A 15,456-nucleotide genomic window follows, 5' to 3' on the forward strand; every position below is an offset into this window, starting at 1 on the left:
TCCTGTTTGCTCAAAAAAAAATATATTATGTAATAATTCCCCCCTCACATACTCCCTCCGTCTCATAATATGTGTCGTGATTCTCTTGTACACGCCCCTTAAGAAAGAATAGTTTTTGACTACTTTACCCTTATTAAATATTTTTTTAATTTATGTGTCATCTGTATCAATGACATTATCCATATTTATAATAAATGTGAATGTAATTAATTATTATGGGTAAAAAAGAAAAAATATAATCAATTTTGTCTTGAACTTTTAAAATAACAAATACTCCCTCCGTCTCATGATATATGTCGTGATTCTTTTGTGCACGTCCCTTAAGAAAGAATAATTTTTAACTACTTTACCCTTATTAAATATTTTCTTAATTTATGTGTTATCTTTATCAATGATATTATTCATATTTTTACTAAATGTGAATGCAATTAATTATTAAGGGTAAAAAAAAAATATAATGAATTTTGTCATGAACTTCTAAAATAACAAATAATTTGAGATAATTATTTTTAGTAACCACACATATTATGAGAGGCAGCAACTAATACTCTTAGAGAGAAAAAGAGAGAGAAAGGAAAAGAAAATGACCTGCGAGTTTATATAGAAAGAAAGCGGCGCGGCGAGGAAAGGAACAGAAAGAGGGAGCTTTTGCAAAGTTGCAGCAGCCATGGGAGCTCTGGCTCCACTTTCTCATTGGATTCCTGAAGATGACCTTTTGCTTAAAAACTCCATTGAGGTACTCAACCATTGCCTAGTCTACGGCTCCATGAATTTACATGCTCTTTTTTTTTTCTAGCTCCCTTTTATTTTACCAACTCTTTTTACGTTTACAATTTATTTATGCTCTTGTGTTTTTTCTTTTCTTTTTTTAAACGGTCCAAATAGGTGGATATAGAGTATTCATATAGTGGACGCCAATTAGTTTGCAATTGAAGTGTAATAGCATTAGTCTGTTTTTGTGCTTCTTGTTTTTTTTTTTCTTTCTCTCCATGAATTTATGCCTTTTATATTTTTATTTTTGGTAATGTACGATGTTCAGTAGAAGGGAATGGATACAAATGATTCATATAGTCCATCCCAACTATTCAGGATTGAGGCTGGCAATAGTAATGTGTTTTTAGCTTTTATTTCTCTGTTTCTGGAGTTTATTCTTGAAAAGTTGTTCTGGGGTTTGCGTCGAGGTTCGGGCGATCTCACCAGCCCTTTTGTTCTGTTCATGCCTCGGTGCGACTTTGTACAGGAAATAAAGCTTATTTTATAATAAAAGAGTGGGTAGTATCTTGTAGAACTGAGTTTTGCTGAATGTTTTGGTCTTCAAAGAGAGAGCTCCTCATGTTGTTCTATTGATTTTGTTTCTCTATTAATTTTATTGTGGTGATTTTGCTTTTTAGTTCCAGAAGTCTGGAGCTTTTTATTTTTTACCTTGTCTTATCAAAAAGAGATTTTTCATGAAGTATCTGTGCTTCAAGATTCTTTAGTTTCGTGAGAGTTCAAGACTGAGACGGTGACTTTTATGCTGTATACATATCAGAGTATGTGCATGAAAACTTTGTTTATTATGAGTCTGAAGATATGAGATTGCAGTAATCAATTGAACTGGTACTTAGCATGAAGCATTACTTGTCCGTAAAAACTACGGATATAACTTTCTAGTGCCTGGCCTATAGGACTGTTTGGCATATTGTTAAGCCCTTCCCCCCTTTGATAAATCAAAAGTTTCATTATTAAACATCAAATTGGTGTCAAAAGTATGTAAAAATTGTTAATATGAATATCCCCCAAGGGTTAGCTCAATTGGCAAAGGTTGAGGGGCTTGTGCCTTAGGTCACAAGTTCGAGCCCTGTGTAAAGCAAACTAACTCTGGTATTTAAGTGGAGAAGGGTGGGGGTGGGGAGGGGCATTATCCCCGAGTTTCGAAGACTCGATTGGCCCAAAAGGTCGGTTCCAGACGGATTTCTCGATCATTAAAAAAAGTTGTTAATATGAATTAATCCTAGTACCTTATAAAATAAAACAAAAAAGAGAATCAATCCGAGTCGTCCATAGTCATCTACCAAGTTTGTCAGCTATCTATACAGTAGTATTCTCTCACTGTTTCGAGGGAACTAAAAGATCCTTTGTATTCATTGTTAAGCTGATATGAACATGTTAGTTGCCAGATAAGTTACTTTTCCAGAGAATATCCCTCTTCTTTTGGTATACAGGGCACTTGTAAAGTGCCAGCACTTACTGGGTGGTTACCTAGATGAATAAGATCTTTACTTATCAAGAACTGAAAAAGGAAAAGAAAAAAGATATGTTGCCTTCTCATTGACTTAGCTTGACGACTCATTGAAAGCTGCCCTAACAGCAAGCTAAATTGTATCTCATTGTTATATCTGACTTAATTTTTTAAGTAGTGCACTACTAAGTCTCTTCAATCGGCTATGAGGTATGATAGCTCAATCAAGGATCTTTTGGGTGGTTCTTTGTTATGGGAAGAAATGAGGTTTCCAGGGACCAATCTATGGAGGAATGTATGCTAGGGGAATGAAGTGATTGGTTTAGTTGTTCTTTTTGGGATGGAAAAAGACGCACTATGTTAATGTGCAAGGAAGAAAGGATGTCCAATTTCATGCTGAATATTCCTATTTGGTGGACAAACCTCTGATTGCTTCTCAAATTGTATAAACTAAAAGATATAGAAGATTATTCTATTTAAATTGCATTATGAAGCCCATACTAGAAGTGATTAGATGATAGGAGAGCTGTCCCGCTTGTTTAGCTGATGTATAATTGCGTAATGCGACAGAAGCATACTTAGAGTTGTCTAACATGTTAGTTTAAAAAATTAGTCTGGAAGATTAGCTTTGGGAATTGGAGGAAGTGGAAATGAGAATCAATGAGATATAAGCTTAAATAAGCATCCAATTTCTTAGTTATAGATGTGCAAGCAATTCCTCTTTTCTAATTCTGTACCAATAATATTTTTCCTCGAAGCGTAGGAGTAAGTTGGTGGTTCTACTTCCATCATAGGATCGTACTGATAAAAAATTATGAGATAGCTATCCTGCTGTTTTATTTTTTATTGCCCAGGCATCATGATTTCATTTTCCCGTCTTACTCCAGGCTGGTGCTTCTTTGGAATCACTTGCAAAAGGTGCAGTTCAATTTTCCCGGAGATTTACGGTTCAAGAATTGCAAGATCGATGGCATGCTCTCCTTTATGATACAGTTGTTTCAGCTGAAGCATCAGCACTCATGATTGAGTTTGACCACTCTGCATCGACACAGAAATGTAATAGGTTTGAGAATTCCAAGGAAAGTAAAAAATCCGTTCTAATGAAGAGAAAAAGTGAGAGTATCCGCTCATGTTATTATGCTATGCGTAAGAGAATTCGGAATGACCCATTTGACTCGATGGATATGAATTTTCTTGGCGGAGCTGGTAACAATGACGAGCCTCAGTCTGTGGATTGTGTATTTATAGATTCAATAAGAGATACCTTTGGTAATCAACAATTAAATGTTGATGTCATATGCAATGGCATTCTGGAACATGGGCTTGATGATTCTGTCGGGGCTAGTGATGGTGTTACTGCTTCTCCTTGTTTTCCGATTGGACTCCGCTATCATAATGGAGACATTCCTCTTAGAAGCTTTAATGCTCCTGAGGACTTCCATAATGCTGGTGAAGAAAGTGTTTCCCTTACTGAGAATCAAAGCACTGTTGGAGAATTGGGCCAATTGAAAGAATTGCCTGTTTGTGGATTATTTGAAGCCGAGGCTTTAGAACCCAATTTGCCATCTATGACAGGTCCATGTGATGATAATTTGATAAACTCTTCTGGATTTGAAAGCCAGGTCTTTAACTCACCAGTTCCACATTGTGGTTTGTCATTTGACAACCTTGGTTATTCACCTACTCCACCTGAAATGCCAGATTGGAGTACAATTGGAGATATTTCTATCCCAGCTTTGCCTGATTTCGAGGAAGGACTGAATGTACAGAATACTTTTGTAGTTGCTATTGATAGCAGTACGAATAAAACAGATGCATCACGATATGGTGTTGTAAGTTCACATTCCAACTTGAGAGACGATATGTCATGTGATGAGCTGACAAATTCAGCACCTAGTACTGATGACTACTTAGCAGAGTTGTCAAAATCTTTGCTTAACTTTTCAGATGAGGAAGATCTATTTGGCCCTGATGGAAATGAAACGATCGATAAGTCTTATTTTGATGGCTTGAGCTCACTTCTCTTGGATTGTCCTGATGGTGGAGGTGACATGCCTGATAAAGGTGTATCAGAGGCTTCAAATGCTCCAGATGAACGGCTTACCATTCTTGATGATGCTTGTCCCAGAGAATTCAGTGACAAATGTGTGTACCAATATGGTGATAAGCCTCTAGCTTCCAGTTCAGAGTTTCAAATGCTATCCTCCGCATTGACTGTCAATCCAGCTTTTCCTGAAATGCGTGGTGGAGTTATTTGTTGCACATTAAGCTCTGAGGACCCGGAAGTTCCTAGCAATGATGATGTTTTTCTTCCTGTTCGGATGCCGTCAACATCATTTCCGTCTATGGCACATTGGAAATATGATGAGACTTATCATCCATTATCCTCGTCTGTCAAAGATTTGTCGATTAATCATAGGACCAATGATGGACGAGCTGTCTTGATGAAAAATAACCAAAATAGTCATTCGGAATACAGTACTTCTTATCTGATGATTGAGCCGCCGTCAAAATCGGAAAAGTTCAATAGTGATCACAAAGTTAAGTATGAGTTGCCCAACGATAATAACCAACATGTTCTACGGAGGAATCTGAACACTTCTGATAGTCCAAGGCCAGTCATTTCAGGAAAATTTAATGCAGTAAATACCTGTCAAGGAGCTGTTAAAGAAAATATTGCAAAGGATGAACATGGAAAAAGTCTCAGTTGGAATTATGCTGATGCCTCCCAGTGCTTGGAGAAGAAAGCTATTTGCACTAAGGAACACGGCATTACCACCATCCTTCAAAAGAATGAACCTATACTTGCTGAAACTGTCCTCATGAAAACAACAATCCCTGAAACAAGTCCAAACAATTTTTCATCAGATTCGGAAGAGTTTCTTTATGAGAGTGATGAGGACATACCCTACTTTTCTGATGTTGAAGCTCTGGTGAGATCTTCTTTTCTGGTGTATGAATTTCTACTACCATCATAGGTATTTGTTGACCTTAACCAGTTTCTTTCATCATCCAACAGATCCTTGATATGGATTTGAGCCCAAATAACCAGGATATATATTCTAGTAAGGGAGGTGGGTTCCAGTTTGATTATATTTATTGAATGATTTACTTTTTTACTTCAATGACTTTCTATGAAGAGCTGATATAGTCTTGATTATTTTGTTTCTACTGCATCACTTAGTGTATTATGCTTATAGTTACTTTTTCTACTCATTCACTTCATCCACTTCTTTGGCGGCTTTTTTGCTCTTTTGTAGTTTCTTTATTTGTGATTTTCAGCCCTCTGTTGGTGCATTCTCTCTTACCGTATATTTTCTGTTTTCTTTCCTTTGGTCCGTCTCTTTATTTTTTCCCCAGTCAAAACGTATCAGGTTGAAGATCCTAGAATGATCATCAGGCTGGAGCAGGCTGATCATGCTTGTGAACGGAGAGATATTGCTGCACATGGAGCATTTGCTGTTTTAGCTGGCCGTCGCTCAAAGCATTTTATTAGAAAACCGGCGGTATGATTGATTTAATATTAGCATTCTAACTCAGTTACAGAATACCATACTAGACTGTTAATAAATGCTTCCCTATTAATCCTACTTGTCTGAAATGATCATCTAACATATACTATCAGCAAAATTCATGTATAGTTTTAAAAAGCAAGAGCATGAGGCAAGATGCTTTATCTAATACGGGGCGGGGTGGAAGCCTCGAGACGTGGGACGTAAGTCCCGGTGAATTTTTGTATTTTGTATTTTTATAAATTAACTATATATTAAATGTATCTTAAATCAAAAAATAATATATTAAATGTACAAAAAATAATTACGACATATAAAAATTGTCACAATTCCCAAACCACAACAATAATTACTCACTTCAAACTACATTAACTATACTTTTTACAAGTGGCGGTTTAATTTTCCAAGAAAAGGCTTTTTTTTTTGCTATTCCATTTTATTATTCCAAGTCCCCACATAGCCCTATAGCCATTGAACAAAGCAACTAATTAAGTTTTGCATGTTCCCTTGTGTACTCTGTGACGTTCCTCCCATTTCGAATGACTGATCATGTGCATTATTCTCAGTTATATTTTTCGTTCATCTCAACAATTCAAGACTACAATCACAATGAGCACTAATGCTAGATTTCTTTGAGCAAACCCACCATCAGCTATTAGAACATAGGCCAAGTAACTCAAAACCAGGCAGATCCAAAGAAAAGTAGTTGACTACAGTTCCTCTTCTTCCGATTCACTGGGAACCATCACAAGTGATGTTCTCTGAAGAAGCCGCAACACCACTGTCCTTTGTTAAAGACTTTTTTTCTTTAGCACCCGGTAAATCATTAAAGGTAAGTTGCAATTGTAGTAATTGCACCCGGTAGCCAGTTTTCACCCTGCTATTTAAGCTATATCCAGTTTTTCAAATTATTTAACTTGTAGTCAGTGTCGGCAAACTTCATACAAAGACATCCTACTCCTGCTCTTCCCCTCCTCCTCCTCTTTCTTAGGGAAGTAAAATTATATACTCACTCTGTTTTAATTTACGTGAACCTATTTGACTGGGGACGTAGTTTAAGAAAATAGAGAAGACTTTTGAACTTGTGGTGTAAAATAAGGCACATATATTTTGTGTGGCTATAAATTATTGCATAAAGGTAAATTGTTTCCAAATAAGGGAAGAGGTCATTCTTTTTGGCACGGACTAAAAAGGAAATAGGTTCACATAAATTGAAACGGAGGGATAACAGGTTGTTTATGGACTCTATATATAAGGGATTAGAAGAATATGCTCTTTGGCTTTACTGGGTCTCAGTAAAGTTTGCATGCAATGAGTACATAGTGAAGAACAGTTTTCTTCGCCTGAAAAGAAAACCTTGTCGCAGAGCTGCTACTATTGTTATAAATGCTGTTGTCAAAAGCATGGTAGGGGTGTAGTATTGCTGAACTTGCTGCATTGGCTGATGGTACAATATGTATACTGTCTGACCTTTGTGGTCTTTGAGATGCTTTGCTTTTGGCGATAAGTTACTAACTCTCGTCGAATATACTCAGATGCTCTATGGGTAATTCAAGCAACTATTGCGAAGGAAAGATATCTTAGATGTGCTAAACCGCACACTTATTGAAGGATGCACGCAGTGATCAACAAATGTCTTAGCCTAGAACTCAAAAATAACTGAGGAATAAGAGAATCAAGGTATTTAAGAATGTCTTTAGAGAGAGAAAGCTGAGAAAGTTTTGGTGCATAAACTGAGAAACATATGAACGAAATTACTGTCACCAAATTAACCAATTGATTAGAATTACTAACAAAGGACTTTAGCTTACCATCACAACCAAAACAGTTAAGTATCCACTGAATGGACTTGCAGAAAATAGAAAAAGGGTATATCTTTCATCTAAAATTTAGGTATGAAGTTAGGCATAAATGTCTGAAATTCAGACAAATGTTTGAAGTTTGGCTTTGGCAAGTCAAACTTCAATCGTGCATGTCTAAAGGTCAGACAAAAATGACTGAAGTTTGCTTGCAGCCTTGCGCAAGCAATATGCCAAGCTGCAGACAAATTTGTAATTTCAGACGCTGATTTTGCAGCTTCAGTCATGTAAGGGGAGCCTTGGCGTAATGGTAAAGTTGTTGCAATGTTACCAGAAGGTCACGAGTTCGAGCTGTGGAAATAACTTCTTGCAGAAATGCAGGGTAAGGCTGCGTACAATAGACCCTTGTGGTACGGTCCTTCCCCGGACCTCGCGCATAGCGGGAGTTTACTGCACCGGGCAGCCCTTTAGTCATGTATATATGAAGTTGATTCTGAAGTGGCCAAATTTACAAAATATTTATGAACTTCGGCTTATGCCTTAAATAGGGGTCCCAAAATCGGCTATTTGTGCACTTGCCCCGTTGCAATTTGCGGGGAAATATGTTTTGATTTATAAAAAAAATGATGAGGGCTCGTGCAAAGTTTCTTATCAAGCTTTTAGGGCATCCCCCTCCCCCGTGAGGCACAAATATGCCTGTGCGCACACTTGAAGGATTGAATGATATGTCGAAGACATCTCAGATAGACAATAGGATAAAGGGCTTGAGCTGAACTCTAAGGCAGGATGTCACCTGGAGATCTCCCATTTACAATATGCAGATGACACCTTTGTGTTCGGTGAAGCTCATAAAGAATACCAACAAATGTTGAGGGTCACTTTATCATGTTTGAAGCCATTTGTGGGGAATAAAAGTTTTGTTTATCCGGTTAATGAGGTGAATGAGCTTCAAAACTTGGCTGGAATTGTTGGAGGTAAAATTGTGAACTTACATACAACGTATTTGAGGATGTCTTTGGGGCCAAAAACAAGTCAAGGGATATGAAATGGGGTCTTAGAGAAATATGAGATGAAGCTAGCAAATTCCCACATATATGATGTCTCTATTTCCATTACCACTGAATGTGGTGAATATAATAGATACTTTGAAAAAATATTCTTGTGGGAAGTAAACAATAACAAGAAGAAAACTCACTTGGTTAGATGGAACTCACTCACAATGATGTAAATGAAGAATTTATGTTACATTTTATTAATTTTGACCAAGATCATGTTTTGGAGCTCAAGTCCGAACATATGGACTTATTTTCAAGAAGCGCAAGAAGTCCAAGAAACTCAAGATTGATTTCAAGAAGCCAAGATTCTTTCCTTCTTAAAATAAGATTTATTTTATTCCTTTTAGAATAAGGATTTTCCTTTTAGTAGGATTTTAATTTTTTTTCCTTGTAGAATAGGTATTTTACTTTCCTTGTCTTTAGTAATTTTATTTCCTTATTAGAATAGGAATTATAGTCATCAATGAAGAGACCCTAGGCCCATATAAAAGGTTCTCATGCCTTGTAGAAGGGGAATTCACGTTTTTGCGGCTTGTGCTAGTTTTACAATAGAGTGTTTTTCTCTGTTTTGTCTTCTTTATCCTTGTTTTTGGTTCCAAGCAAGGTGGTGATAGTCTTTATCTTGTTTTCAATTGTGTGTGGTGTTTTGTTATCACGTTAATTGATTCCAAGTGGTGACTTTAGGAACTTGTTTAGTTCTTGATCTTTCAAGAACACGTTTCTTGGTCTAAATTCGTTCTTTTGATATCATAAAATCATAACTTTCATTGAACTGGTGCAACATCAATATTTACTTGTTTTAAACGAGTAAATAGTCTTTCTTATAATTCAGATCATCATCTTTCCCCTCGTTTTTGAATCATCATATTTCGAGTCCTAAAACTTGAGATACGTTATTTCTTGAAATTAGCCCACAAACCACGTTTTCGTTTCAAGATCTTGATCCTGATCGGTTGGTTCTTTGTTAACTCGAAGAATCATATCACACAATTAACAAAAAAGGAGGGGGATTGGGAATCAAGAACTTGACGATCCAGAATCAAAGCTTGTTGATAAAGTAGTTATGGGAATTTACTTCAGAAGAACAATCTTTATGGAAGGAAGTAGTCTGCGAAAAATATGACATGGAAGGAAAATGGATAACCAAGCCTGTGAGAAATCCGTATGAGGTCAGTTTGTGGAAGTCTATTAGAAACTTTTGGCCTAAGCTCATGAATAAGTCAAACTTCAGAGTATGAAATGGTATTAGAATATCCTTCTGGGAGGATAATTGGTTAGGTCAAGGATCGTTGAAACAACTCTTTTCTGAATTTTTTTTTACTGAACCAACAACAGGAAGCAACAGTAGGAGAGGTTCGGACAAACCAAAGTTGGATTCTGACCTTTAGAAGAATACTAAATGATTGGGAGATTGACAAACTTAGAGAAATCTACAAGACCTCGAAACAATTCAAAGGGACCTCTACTGCTGAAGATTGTGTGACATGGCAATGGAACAACAAAGGGAAGTTCTTAATTAAAGCAACAAATAGGAGTTTAGCATGTCAAACAATCAGGTTGGCTGCTGGCCATGGAATTTGATTTGGAAGGTTAAAATTCCTTATAAAGTGGCCTGCTTAAGGACAATTTGATCAAGAGAGGATACCAACTATGATTTAGATGTTAATTATGTGGAGAGGAGGCGGAGACAATCAATCATCTCTTTTTGCACCGTAAGGTGACTTTTTGATTATGGAGGATATTCATCAATTTGAGGGGAATATTGTGGGTTATGTCGAGAAGAATTCTGGAAGTTCTAAGTTCTAACATGCTGGAACTGAGAAGGCAACCTTTTCAGTCATAAAGAGATGAAAGATTGTCCCAACTTGCATCTGGGAAACAATTTGGGAAGAAACAAACCAAATATGCTTTCAAGATAAATACAGTAACACTGAGAAGATGAAAACGAAATGTTTAGTTCTTTTTTTTATTTTTGGTGTAAAGGAGAATATTTAGATATCATGAATCTATTTTTGATATCTTGGAATCCTTATGAGAAGACAAAGGATTAGGAGTGTTTCTCTCCGTTGTAAATATGGGTGACTCCACAGTTGTAGTCTTTTTATTTATATACAAATATGTTACTGTTTCAAAAAAAGTTGGGAAAATGCCTGACTGAGATGGTGAAGGTATGATGGGGAATTAGCCTTATCATAAAAAACCTCAGAGAGCTACATTGTGCATGGCTTCTGAATGATTTCTTAAATCTAGGAATGTTCATTTTGCCCAGTAGACTTCCTCTTCTCTCTGCTTAATAATCACGCCTGGCTCACTTTCACTTGGAGCAGAGTCAAATAGGGTTGCCACATCTTGTCTTTGGATTATATGGAAACCCAATCAGTGAGAGGAAATGGCAAGCTATATTTGCTGTTGCAAGATGTCCATACTCAAAGAATGTTTTACTCCCATTTTAATGTTGCAATTATTACTGCTAGGTCATAGGTAAAAGGGTAAAGCTGGAAATACTGAATTAGTGACTTTAAAAGATTAAGAGTATTGATGATGTTGCTGAAAGTGTTAAATCAGCTATTACAGCCTAGCTTTTCAATAAAAGTTCCATTTTTTCCTTGCATTCCCTTGAAGATTCAAAGTTTTTACAAAAAATTGGTCATCCATTTATGGGTTCAGGTGCTACTGGGAAGAGCATCTGCAGATGTTAAAGTTGATATCGACTTGGGCAGAGAAAGTCGCCATAATAAAATTTCCAGACGACAGGTATGTTCGGCTTGGACTCCAGCTGTATTAATCAAAATGGGCTCTTTTAGTTATTCAATTGATTCCATAACTTTAAGTTAGTTCATTTGTTTTTCTAGCAAATAAAGAAATAGATGATGGAACAATTGACCGACTGTGATTATGTAATTTACATTTATGTTTCTTAACTAACATTTTCTCCATTTTTCCTGGTTTGCTCACTATCTTCTGTAATTAAACCTTTTTTTGCTTATGTTAACCTTCAACAAATTTGTATTTGTAAATCTCAATGCTGACTGCAGTATACTTTTGCTGTTCCTTTACTCATACTAGTCACTTGGTACATGTGTTTCACATATTGTAACATAGAACTTAGTAACATATATAAAATGTTAGTGCGTTTGCATATCCTAAGATCTTTTGGAGAATAATGCTAGAAGTAATACTTTTTGACCAACTTCAGAATTTGAATTCGAACAATATATAACGAACAAGTAGAAAACTAACCTCTTCTAGACGGGCAATCACATGATTGTACTACTACATGTCAACCCTTTACATGATTGCATAAGAAGTAACAACACTATTTGACCTTAGCAATCTATTGTAACATAAGTGATTTAATTGTTTTTAAACAAAAGTGATTTAATTACCATGTTCTTGCTTCCCCCGCGTCTTTAGTTATGGTAAGTTATTAAAAAAAATTGCATATGAATGTGGTCTGAAAGGGTTCCTGGATGTATAGACGTATTACATCGTTTGCAATTTCGTGGGCTGAGACTATCATACTACTGAAGAGCATTACGACATGATTACCCATATTTGCTCTTCTTGAATTGGGAGTCCGGAGGAAGCCAGAGCACTTTTTTAGGGAAAAAGATAAGCATGTGGGTCTTATCTTAAATGGAAGTCTCCTTGTAGAAGTTGAATTGAATAGTTCAATTCGAAATCCTAAAAAATGGCAAAGTTTTAAAATTAAAAACTTGAAAATTGAAATTCTTCCTGTTGTCACCATATAAGGAAATATTAAATTTTTGTATTAACTAAAAAGGTCAAATAATGAGTATAAGGAAATAAAGCTTGGAAAATTGTTATAAATTTTTTTGAAAACTTAAAAAGGAGATCCACTGCATTCCTAATGTCACCAGAGAAGGAAATAATGAAGTTTTATATTAATTAAAAAGACTATGAGAGTGTATTTACAGATTTCCTTAAGAAATAGTGAGTCTTTTTATTAATTAAAAAGTTACTTTTTCCCTAACGTGTTAAAAATCTTGAAAAATTGAAATAAAAACTTGGGAATGAGATTCACTGCTTTCGTAATATCACATACAAGGAAATGATAAAGTTTTATATTAATTAGAAATGATCAAATAATTAATACAACGTAATAATGAAGTTTTTTTTTCTAAAATTAATTTTAATCACAATTTTAATCCACATTGAATGCACTTACGAAGAATGAAATGGTCCAATATTTCATGTTGGAAGTTTGTGCTTTTATGATAGTATAGATAGAAAGGTAAATATTTAAGGTTCAATGGATGTTTGACATGCACATACTTCCAGATGCCCTCATGTTTTCTTCTGATTACTTGTCTCTTTTTGTTTATTTTGGTTCCAATTGCTGCCTTAAAGTTGGAAGCATAAATCGTTTATTTAGGTTGGTCAAGTCATTTCATGTTTTTAATCCTAGAAACAATTTGCATCCTTGTATGCTTGCAAGCGTGCTGTAGAGTTATGTGTCCATGGAGTGACATATTCATGTAACTTTCTTTATATAGGCAACTATAAAGATGGACATGGGTGGACTATTCCATTTGCGGAACGTTGGAAAATATTCAATTCATGTGAACGGCAAAGAAGTACATCGTAAACAGAGTCTAACCCTCACTTCTGGTTCCTTCATTGAGGTATGCTTCTTGCTTGATGACAACTGAAGCTAGCTCTGAGTCATCTACCTCTTGCGTCTATTTTCTGAGCAAATTGTATATTATTCCTGTCATCGCCGAGTTACCTACCATATTAGCTTGTTCTTTAACTTAGCTGATCATGTGATCTTAGTTAATTTCCATTTTTTGTGACTCTCATTTCCAGTTTGGGACTAAAAGGTAATGACTGAGTTATCTAAACCCAAGCGTAGGTAATCATTTTTTCCTGATCTAAGTATCCCAAGCTTAGGTAGTCATCTGATGGTTATTATTGCAACCTGGATGATCGATGTAGAACCGTTTGTCACCCTTATCCTTTTCTTGTTTCTAGGAATTATGGGTGAGCCCTCCGTAAAATAGAGTTTATGAGTTGACATTTAAGCTGTTTGAGCTTTTGCTATTTCAAGTGAAACTTACTCGTCTGTTTTTTTTCTCACCTCAATGAATTTTTACGTTGAATTTGTTGGCACGGTTGGTGGCTAAAATTGTGGTTATGATTTTGAACAATCTGCTAAATCATTTGTCGCTCTCAAGTCATAGGCAAGTAGTTGCATGTTAACATTCAAAATTCTATTCAGCATAAAATTTGTGGTGTAAGTTCATTTTCTGTCCTTAATTCTAGAGCTTCTGTTTTATTTTACGAGATGTAGTTTTCTTTGGTTGTGATTAGAACTTCAGGTAAAACCATAATAGCTTAATCATTTATTGAATATAGACCTTATCCTTTGGGCAATGAACCACTGCAGCTTGAGTGACGTAAAGGTTTGAAAATTTGGCTCATCAGTACCTAATGCATCTATATATTTTTGTATGTGTGAGTATACATGCATAGTGAGCATGATAGTTTATAAGCTCGTGTGTTGTATAGATAGTCTCTGGTTCATACAAATGACTTTCTGAAATTCCAAATTCTGATACTCCATATTTTTATTTGGTTTGCACAAGTGCACAATATTTTTTATAACAAGATATATTTTGTGAGAACAGCTACGTACATATAGAGAGAAATGGAAGGGAGTAGTTTTCTTTTGTTAGGTGATAAGTAGAGCGAAATGTGAAAGCTATAGTATACGATGGTTGGACACGTAACAGTAGTCCACTCAAATTGCCTAACAAGGCCTGTGCTTATTCTGTTGGTTTCGGCCAATACTTGCTTAAAAACCTACAGTTTGGAAAGACTAGAGAGGGATAGCCTATTGAAAGGATCTTCCTTCGTTGGGTGGGGGTGGGGGTGGGTGGGGGGGGGTACAAGTAACCACGCTCAAGGGAAAAGCCATTGCTGGCCCATCCTTTGGGGAGGACCCATGCTTTGCACAATGTATGGTTGTAGAACATTTTCCTGTCCAAGTTATGCGACAATGGTTGCTTTCGTATTTAATGTCATCTTTTGAGCTTATTTGAATGAACAAGCTGAAAACACAATATACGACTATAAGCTTTGACAAAATTGCATTATACATGCTGAATAATTTTCTCTTTTAGGAGAGATATTCCTTGTTTTTTTCTGTAATGTCCATCAGGATATGTACAGTGTTTTAATCTGATCGAGGAAATTGCAGGTAAGGGATCTTACATTTTCATTTGAGATTAATCAAAGTGAAGTAAAGCGGTATATAGACATCCTGAAGGAAAGCCAAAGTCAGGATATCAAAGTTTGAACAATTCTCGATTGAGTCTAAGGAAGTGCTGTCTTTTATCGTTGCGCTTTCTGGATAATTTGTAACATATGCTTTCTGCTCTGTTTTCTTTCATTTTATTTTTCGAGTCCAACCCCCGAATTGTAAAGATGATCGTCTATTCACTGTATGGATGTCTGAGAATTTTGAGAGTTGCCAGTATTTATGGGATAGAGTGAATGCAGTTTTACTCGAGTGTTCTGTGGGCTTTAGTAGTATTTTGCAGTGAAGTTAGGTAAAATGATTAAGAAAGCAAATTAACCGATGAATTGATTAAATTACAGGAGTTACAAATGATGTTCAGTCATAGAGGAAAACTGATTTTAATAGGACAAAGAAAAGGATTCTCTTCATCCTTTTGGATCAAAAAAGAAAAAAAAAGATCTCACCTATATTAAGAGTATAGTTTTTTTTTTTCTGTTATAATATAGTTAATCTGCTAAAGAAAAAGTGTTACCGTAGGTTGACAGTGACTTTGAAGATTCTGATTCCTTCTTATATTGCCAAAGTCATAGTAGTAGCTAATTGA

General features: G+C 35.8%; 1 protein-coding gene across 1 annotated transcript; it reads left to right on the forward strand.

The window, feature by feature from the left end:
• The first annotated feature begins 579 nt into the window (after positions 1–579).
• Positions 580–15,117, forward strand: LOC104249576 (uncharacterized). The gene is made up of 7 exons (XM_009806022.2): positions 580–736; positions 3,109–5,154; positions 5,241–5,295; positions 5,582–5,727; positions 11,255–11,341; positions 13,105–13,233; positions 14,811–15,117. The coding sequence occupies exons 1-7, from the start codon at positions 668–670 to the stop codon at positions 14,907–14,909; spliced, it is 2,631 nt and encodes an 876-aa protein (XP_009804324.1). The 5' UTR covers positions 580–667; the 3' UTR covers positions 14,910–15,117.
• Positions 15,118–15,456: the final 339 nt, after the last annotated feature.

This window comes from Nicotiana sylvestris, chromosome 11 (genome assembly GCF_000393655.2).
Source record: "Nicotiana sylvestris chromosome 11, ASM39365v2, whole genome shotgun sequence".
Classification (NCBI taxonomy): Eukaryota; Viridiplantae; Streptophyta; class Magnoliopsida; order Solanales; family Solanaceae; genus Nicotiana; species Nicotiana sylvestris.

Coding starts and splice junctions, on each gene's coding strand:
- LOC104249576 (XM_009806022.2), top strand. CDS start 668: ATGGGAGCTCTGGCTCCACTTTCTCATTGGATTCCTGAAGATGACCTT. Junction 5,155..5,240: donor TTTCTGATGTTGAAGCTCTG/GTGAGATCTTCT, acceptor ATCATCCAACAG/ATCCTTGATATGGATTTGAG. Junction 11,342..13,104: donor ATAAAATTTCCAGACGACAG/GTATGTTCGGCT, acceptor TTCTTTATATAG/GCAACTATAAAGATGGACAT.